The 9,794-nt window shown below is 33.1% G+C and overlaps 1 protein-coding gene across 1 annotated transcript; it reads left to right on the top strand.

The window, feature by feature from the left end:
* The first annotated feature begins 1,490 nt into the window (after positions 1-1,490).
* Positions 1,491-2,468, top strand: LOC132756315 (uncharacterized protein DDB_G0271670-like). The gene has a single exon (XM_060747350.1). The coding sequence runs from the start codon at positions 1,497-1,499 to the stop codon at positions 2,466-2,468; it is 972 nt and encodes a 323-aa protein (XP_060603333.1). The 5' UTR covers positions 1,491-1,496.
* The last annotated feature ends 7,326 nt before the right edge of the window (positions 2,469-9,794 follow it).

The following is a 9,794-nucleotide window of genomic DNA, read 5'->3' as shown; positions in this document are numbered from 1 at the left end:
AGTCGCAGGTTATCTTATTTAGGTCCCACGACCAATTTCAGTCGTAGAGAGGTTTTGGAGATTGCAAGAACAGATTGCTAGTGATCTTATAAAGTTTTAGGCTGTCGCACGATCGTCGCTCGAAAGTGACAGTTTTACAAATTGCCACTAGTCACAGAAAATCTTGAGTAGTCTTTAGTAATCGTGTGATGGTCGTACGACAAGTTGTAGGTGATCAAATAACAGGTCACAGGTAGACGTTATAAATCCCAGGCAATCTTGAGACCATCGCATGTTTGCTGATGATTGGTAGTACTACGATAATCGCTGAAGTAAATTTATTTGTTCAAAGAGGGCTTGATTGCAAAAAAATCGCCGATGATCGTCGATTTTACACGTCGCCGGTAGTCGCAAAGAATCTTTAAAACATCTTACGATAGTCATCGGTGATCTCTAGTGTGACCGGGGTGTAGAGAACACCTTCTATGGAAGATCCTGAAATATTTAGAAGGCTTTATACGTTTGCTGTAGCAAAGCATCAAGTTGATGTACTAAACTTAAACAAAGCTTAACATATCGAGGGAATTCGTCCGCAGTGAAGACCCCGACAATCATCAACAGAGAAAAAAAACCGACAGAGACACAATGTTGAACTAAATCATGATTATAAAGACGTCAAGGATTTTCAAATTCAAAATGTAGCTAGTAGAAGAAGCCCTTATTCAAATCTCTATTTCTTGGCGTCATGATGCTGACTACATGTATTCAAACATAGAAGAATAACTGAATTTACCATGGAATTTCCAGCAATCTGTACCCGTTTAGCCGTAAAAAAATAGCATGCAATAATCAAGACGCTATCGCGTTAGTATCACGCTCACAACGCTCGTTAGGCGTTGACAAATAGTTCGTCACGCTCAAGTGGTACGTAAGCACACGATTATGGGTTTCAGAGGTATCTTACTTGGTCGCTGTTACACGCTTCTCGTGCGTAAGACACACCTTAGACGCACCTTTATCACACGCTAGATGTGTCAACCTCATTCAAGAACGTTTGAAACGTTCAGATAGCGTTGACCAGAACGTCATGGTGTGACGGACCCTTTACCCCACGGTATATATTCCTTACATACTACATTTAGATAATGTAGTATGTACGGTATATATACCTTGGGTAACCGACGATATATTGCGACATGCTTTTGAATTCTTTTAACACTGTTAATTCCACTGATCGTCAGGGGACTAATGAAGTCGTCAAGTTTGCACCACTACCAGAAAAGCTGCGACTTTTAGTTCTTACATGAATTTTAACGTGACCAGGTCACCTTCTTTTGCATGGTAAAATTATTATTATTAGTGGATGATGTTTTTATTTTGCGTGTTTTCCTTTGCATATTATTTTAATAAACAAACGAATATGAAAGTTTGTTTTTCTTGTCTACTGTTACTGAAATTATCATTCAAAATAGCATACAATATACATAATTTATTTGAAAGGTACGTTGCCAACAGCAATGACTACACTAACGACGTCAACATCTACTGAAATGATTACATCCCCAACACTTACATCACCATCATCATCATCATCATCATCTCCATCATCATCATCACCACCATCATTATCATCCTCATCATCTCAATCATCACAATCATCTCCATCATCACCAACACCTAACTCATCATTATCATCAGCATCATCATCATTATCATTACCACCAACATCTCCGTCATCAGCATCATCTTCATCATCACCATCATCATCATCATCGTCGCCATCATCACCACAATCACCATCATCATCACAATCATCATCATCATCATCCCTATCATTACCACCAACATCTCTGTCATCATTATCATCACCACCATCATTATCATCATCATCGTCGTCGTCGTCGCCATCATCACCATTATTAACTTTGCCATCATCATCATCTCCATCATCATCATCATCGTTGACATCATCACCATCATCATCATCATCACCATCATCATCGTCATCGCCGTCATCATCACAATCATCATCATTGCAAACATCAACATCATCATCATCACCCTCACCACCATCAACATCATTAACTACACCAACAACAGCTTCGTCGGTAACAACATCAACAACAAAGACCACATCGACAGCTTCGTTGACCACAACAAGAACACGTGCGCCATTACCAAAGCTGTTTATTGCACCGTGTATTTGCTACTTTAATAAAACATTTGTTAATATGACGAAAGACGAAATTATCACACTACTTGTAAACGATATTAAAATTGACGAAAAATCAACTTCACTTGAACAATCAAAGTCAAAGTGTGCCTCTGACTTAAGAACTTCTTCAAAAGTGATGGGAAGTGTAGCTGTAATAGTCCTATGTTCTTTAGGAAGTTTTGTGTTATGTATGGATTTACTTACCTTAAGAAAAAGGCTACGGTCAAAGACAAAAGGCAAGCGTAGCAAACCGTCTCGAAAAAAGAAAACATAGATTTGCATTTTGTTTGTAGGACGCTTGGTAGTAAATATATACATATTATATACATGATATATATACATATCAGTAAACCGACAATAAGTATAGCATCACATCGTCAACATTTACTCTAACAGTTGTCACATTCAAAATATTATACAACGAGTAAAGGATAGAGAGGCCGGTATTGAATGAGAAGAGAACTATAGACAGTTGGAATCTCCATAGTCCATATATTTAATCATGTTATCCGGAAAACTTGATAACATATTTTTTTTCTTATTATTTCTTTTGTTCAATAATTTCTATATTTTAGCAACAGTAGGGTGCGAAATCAAACAGCATTATACGGAAATCGGCACCAGAAGTAATCTCCCTTGATTAAATACCATAAGTGATCTTTTCCTTATTTTGTCTTTATAATAATCGAAATAATATCGTTTTAAACGGTTTTTTATCGGCTATTTAACATCGGTGTTGTCGGTTTGGTGACAACAAAAAAACCACTCAGACCTACGGCTTCCGTGCATAAAAACTCCAAACCGGTGTTAAATAGTCGATAAACACCGCTCGGACCGATATCATTTCTTAATTTTGACATTCCGAAACATTTGAAATTCTCTTTATTTTAATACTTCGAAAAGTTATACATTTCAAAAATATTAGACCCCTGAATGTGTTAATATGTTTAATATAAATATGTAGATTGCAGTCAGGGGATCCGGAGTGGGTCTCTAAAATATTTATATGATAACATGTACTTAAATGTTTATATTAATTACGCATTTTTAGAAAAATCAACAGCAGGTTTCGTTTTTATGACGTTTTATCACAATTTGTTTGTATGTTCACTAACGGTTATTACTTCACTGTATCGTCTAGTCTATTTGTTTTGTTTATTTGTGAAGTGGCAGCGTTTTCATTTATTGTTGGTTTATATAATGTTTTATAATCATGAAAATAGAAATGAACGGAGCAAGTCGATATTGCTCTATCGCCAAAATTTGCATGATATTGAAATTGAAAAAAGAATGTTTTTACTTTTCTGCATGTGAAAAATAAGCCAACAAGTCCATTTTATAGTATGTACGTAATTCTGCAAATTCTGCAGAATAAAATATCAAAATCAATAAAGCGCCAAGCATCATCTAAATTTTGTCGTCTGCTGTTTTTTTAAAATTATCTTAATATGTCTGCCCGATTTCTCTCCCTTCCTCTAACTTGTTTTTGTTTTACATTTTTAACAATAATATCGTTCTGTGAATGATAGGCTAGGATGTGTATGACTTAACCACTGAGTGGCGGGTTTTTTATACATCAATACGACAAAACAGGTGTAAAATAGCCGATAAAATGAGACAGACGACAATAATTGTATAGAAGCGGAGATTTTATCCGCTGTCGCTTTTTATATTTGGCTGTTATATTCATAATGTGATATACATAATAATGTAATAAACATAAGAAAAATAAGGAAAAACCCTCATTTTTAATAATTTCAAGAAAATTAACTTTGAGAATTTGAAAATGTAACTAGATTTTAAGAAAAGTAAACTTAAGATATTCACAATTCAAGTAATGATTAACATGTTATATGCAACGATAGCCGGTTTTTATTTGTTTGGGTCGTCAGACCAAACAAATAATGGTAGCGAAATTTCAGAGTCTAATGTTGTTAATTGCAAATGCCGAAAGTAGTCCACTTTTTTGAAGCGGTTACTTCCCTTTTGTATGTACACTAAAGCCGAAAAATTCAGAGGAGATCACTGCGTAAAGATGGTCAAAGACAGGCGCATCAATTTTCAAGCAAAGTAATTCCCGAATGGTCGAAGATTTCAAATATTGTTTTATTGTATTTTCTGATCGAAAATAACTAAATACAAAGCGGACATTCAATCTCTGACACAGAAGTTTACAACAAACCTAACAACAAGTAGTTCTCAAAACAGCTTAAAACTAGCGATTTAAAAGAAAGAAATATTTTATTTTGTTACAAGTATCCAACAAATTACAACGCATTTAAAGTTAAACAATAGCGTTGGCTTATAGAATTGTCAATAAATGCACAATCACAAATTACGCGGATGAATATGAGTCTATCAATGAAAATGCTTTTTATTACCGAATACTACACAAACCGAGTAGTGGAATATATAGATTCTACATGTCGGACTGTTTGGGCGAGAGGATTTTCGCTAAAATATTTACTTCAATTTCAAACAACAGGTTTACCCTGAACAAAATACCTCGAAATTAATAAGGATTACAAACCCGAAATGCAATGGAAGTTCTAAATTTAGAATAACTTGATATTATTCAAACTTTCTGTGTAAAACTTCTCCGTGGTAAAGTGGTAACGCGCTGGCTTAGTGAGTGAGAGGTCTCGAGTTCGAATCCCAGTCGAGGAAACTTTTTTTTTTTGTTAAATTCTTTTTTAAGTGTTTTTGTTAAGAAAGTAGCCATGATATGCAAGGATAAAGTGTGGCTGTCGTAAAAAATGAACATAAATGATTTTTTGATGCAACTCTAGTTATGCAGAATTCCGTATGTATCAAACTCTGGTGCCTTGCAAAATGAATTATAATACATAAAAATAAACCTATACAGGAAAATGCATACATATATACAGTACGATTTAGATTGCAAAGATCAGAAAATACCACAGAACTTGCAGCCCTTTGATTCTTTATAAATATAAATGCTTATAGTAAGCTCCAGGATTGTTTACATCTGTGTTAAACAACAGTTAAAGTCGTTACAAGCCCTAATTTAGAATAATATGGTTTTCTTCAGCCCGTTTACATATAAATTCACCGTGGCTGAAGGGTTTTCGGGCTCGCTTAGAAAGCGAGAGGTCTGGAGTTCAAATCCCAGTAAAGGTAACTCATTTTTTTTCAAATTGTTAAAGTCAAATAAACATTGGATTGAATATCAGTGTTGCAATTAGTCTTATAGCCAATTTACTACAATTAAAACGCTGGAAAGCATTGGTGGCACTATACATATAATCTCACAACCTGCACCTTTCTTACATTCTGAGACCCAAACAAATTCAGCGCCTTCTGTGCTTTGATTGTATACATTGCTTGCAATGTATACAGAGTTATAAGCTATATCTCAGAAAAGATACAGGTTTAATGCATTACCGAACAACATCCACTCCCGGATAAAAACCGCTATAGAAACTAGTTCTTCATTCTGCAGTAGCGTTACATTCCGACTACACATCATTAAAATAGTGTTTGCAAAGTTGTTTAAATGCTTTGAAATTTCCAAATCGTTCATTTTCATGAAATAATAGACACTACATTCCTTTAAGGAAAACAAAAAATAACAGTTCATTGATAAAATCGTAGTTTATACCTACGCGTTAAACTTCGCATATACGCATGCGCTTGCTAGCATGAATGAATACATCGTAAATATAGTAAAGTCGTCAGCGCTTATGCTAAAACAATACAAAATAAGCTTTTTTTAAACCGCTAGTTTGTTGTGATTAAATGTCCGATTTTAAAATGTATTACACCAATATAAAGCTTTGGATCTTAGCTTCATCACAATATAAACTTCAATACACCTTTTGATTCCAAAGTATTTAAATTAACTGTTAAACCTACCATATGTCAGACCATTTTACATGCGATTTATACAGTGAGATACGCAATGATAAGAATAGCCTGTCGTCTGCTAGTTCTAAAAGTGTATATCGGTGTATTATATAAATGGGACGAAACATCTCAGATAGATATTAAATCAAATAAAATTCCTGATTTACATTTATGCAATAAAATTGCCCTAAAATGTTTTACAAAATGAATATGGAGCACCGTCACAAAATTTACCAGCGTATACGGAAAATGTTTTTTTTTTTTTTTTTTTTAAAACTGGCAATTATCGTGACTTCGAAAAATAGAAATTTCGTAAGCTATTCTTTTGAATACCTTTCTTACACATGATTTTCCTTTCATTTTTGTATGCCTTAGATTTTTGAAAAGAAATATGTTTCGAAATTCAGCGAAGATTGCCTGATTCAGTACGGGTAAAAATAAAGATTCGGCCGCTCGACCGTTCGACCCATTACAATTCGTCGAACTTGGGATATTGACGTATGGAGCTAAATATAGGCATATGTGGCAAGATTCGACGAGAAGAAATAATCATTTGAAACTGTAAATCAGTGTAAGCATTAAGAAATAAATACATTATGTTATTTTTATCTGCTTATATTAATTGCCAAAAAACACCAAAAAAATACCGAAAAACACTTAAAATACAAAGAAATATTAATTCAGCAATATAAACCATTTTTGATGGTTATTTGATGAAATTGGTTTTTGTCGGTTATTTGATGAAATGGGTTCAATAATATCAGTTTTAAATCGATGATATATACAATTGGTATAATTCCAACAAAATAAGTTTTATCTACTTTTTTTCTACCCTTTAAATGATTAAAATTTACTTTCTTTTTGCAACCAGTGTAAATTAGAGAATGATTCTATTCTGTATTAAATATGCGATATGAAAGTGTTTTTTGGCAAAGTTACAGTCTAGCGTAAAAAAAAAACATGGAAAAGCCGGAAAACACATTTTTACGGGCATTAAAATAGTCGTAGTTAAAACAAGAGCCGCTATTTTTTTCCAACCTTTTAAATGAATAACTATAACTTTCTTTTGTTACCAATGTAAAATGTCAGTGATGTTATTTTTATAAATACAGCATGAAAGTGTTTTTCGGCTACGTATCGGTCTAGCGTCAAAAAAATGGAAAAGCCCAAAATAAAAAAAAAAAACAGCACATTTTACTTGCGATGAAATGGACATTTCAAAAATAGAACTATTAAATAAAATTTTTAAGCGTCTAAATGAATGATAATAACATTATAATTTATGTGTAAGCAATGTAAAATATCAGTAATATTTTTGTAATAAACATTGTATGAAATTGTTTATCGGCTATGATACAGCCTAGCGTCAAAAACATAGAAAAAATAAATAAACAAACAACACATTTTACTTGCAATAAAATACTAGATATATTTTTTAAAAAATGCTGCTAAATACATTTTCAATCGTTTAAATGAATAACTATGACATTGAATTTATTACCTTTGTAAAATGTCAGTTATTTTTTGTAATAAGTACAGTATGAAAAAGTCAGTGGTGAAACTTATAGGTTGGCTAGCTCAGGGTGAGGTTAGCCTGGGTTCCAGTCTGTTGATTTTTTGTTATGTTTCTGTTTGGCAAAATCGACACTATCAAAACGACGAACGAATACGGAATATTAAGCGCATATGTTAAGAACAAAAAAATGTTATGAATAAGCAAAAGCTATCAACGCCTGAATCCCAGGCTAGGTGAGGTTTTAGATTGTTGAATGTCGGCCATCCATCTTATGTCAACTCTGGTCTGTCCATATTTAGCATCGTCGGATACCCACGGCCGAACCATTTACATTTATCAGTTAGGTATCAACCATGTGTATCCGATGCTGACATTACAGTTGTTAACAATCTGCTGGTCATTTAGTTTGTTAACACTCTACTGGTCACATTTTTGTCCCAATTGTCACACAACGTCGTAAGAATGTGTGTGACAAGTTTTGCTCGAGTTTGAACATTGATCACCTTGGTTGAAAATCAGAAGTATGTCACAGTAGCCAAAAAAATAGAAAAAAAAATGTTTTAGCTCAATGGTTCATCTAAAGTTAAGAAGTTGGTTACACAACCTGATTATGGAAAAACCCTTGTTAACTTGCTGTCCAATATAAATGGATTTCTTGGAAAGGTTGTTCATGAAGACTATATGTAACAATTATTGAATAATGAAAATATTACAGTATATTTGAATTGTTGTGATTATAGATTTCATTTTTATTAATTAACGATAAAGTAATGCATTTGAAAATTAATGTGTAGAGATTAATACAACACACCAGAATATATTTATTAATGCATCAAAGTACAGTACATTGTAACATAGATGTACTGTAATTTGGTAATTAAGTCTTGTAGGATGATTCAATTAATTGACTTTGTATAGAGTTCAAACCAGATTATGTATTTTATCAGATAGCATCACTGGAAACTCAATATGACTGTTTCAATATTCTATACTGCAGTCCATTTAACGGGTGTTTCAAAAAATGATTTCTTTATTGCTTATCTATCAGCTTGTCCTAGCAATACACAGATGGAACATTACACCTTCCTTGACTCATAAATAACTTTTGAAGAAAAAAGCCTTGGTGCATGTTAATCACTTGTTAGGGACATTGATCTTGGTCAGAAGATGATCCCTATTGTTTTCGAGGTCAGTAGGTTAAAATCAACATGGCTTTGATGTCAAAAATGGATTATATTATCAAGCAATGTATACTTCAGTACTTTCAGTGCTTTGATTATTTGTTTGGGTCGTCAGACCAAACAAATAATGGTAGCGAAATTTCAGAGCCTAATGCTGTTAATTGCAAATGCCTAAAGTAGTCCACTTTTTTAAGCGGTTACTTCCCTTTATAAGTACACTAACGCCGAAAATTTTAAGGGGAGACCAATGTGTAAAGATTGTCAAATGACCGGCGCATTAATTTTCAAGCAAAGTAGTTCCCGAATGGTCGAAGATTTCTAATATTGTTTCATTCTTTATAGATATACAAGGCAACTCATTTTTTAAAAAAAATTAAGTCAAAAAAACATTGAATTGACTATCTGTGTTGCAATTAGTCTTATAGTCAATTTACTACAGTTAAAACACTGGAAAGCATTGGTGGCACTATACAAAAACAAATTGGTTTATAATCTCACAACCTTCACTTTTCTGACATTCTGAGACCCAAACAATTTCAGCGCCTTCTGTGCTTTGATTTCAATATTTATCACCATATTTCTATTGCGTTGGTAACGCAATAAGGCTATATTTACATATTTGGATCTTTATTTGGAAATTTATGCGGATTGAATATGCAGTTTCTTTCAATTTTCACTTGAAAGTACAAAAATATATGTTATTTTTTATATATACATTGTATTTTCAAAATGTTGATAAAAATTGGCATGAATCTGAAAGCATACTTCTTTACGAATTGTACACATCTTTATTCTTTATATAATATCTATCAAATTTCGGAAATAAATGAATCTATATCTTTATAGTGTTTCACCATTCGGCTTTGGACGACCATCTTTGTCATTACTACTAGAAACAGATACAGTAGTACAAGGGATATATGCAGTTATACTAGAAATAGATATGTAATGCTAGGAACAGAATTAGTAATACTAGGAACATATATAGTTATACAAGGAACAGATATAGTAATACTAGTAACAGATATAGTAATAC

Source organism: Ruditapes philippinarum, unplaced genomic scaffold, assembly GCF_026571515.1.
Source record: "Ruditapes philippinarum isolate M1 unplaced genomic scaffold, ASM2657151v2 ctg7658_1_1_1_1, whole genome shotgun sequence".
Taxonomy (NCBI): Eukaryota; Metazoa; Mollusca; class Bivalvia; order Venerida; family Veneridae; genus Ruditapes; species Ruditapes philippinarum.
This window is presented reverse-complemented; position numbering and strand designations above follow the sequence as displayed.

Coding starts and splice junctions, on each gene's coding strand:
- LOC132756315 (XM_060747350.1), top strand. CDS start 1,497: ATGACTACACTAACGACGTCAACATCTACTGAAATGATTACATCCCCA.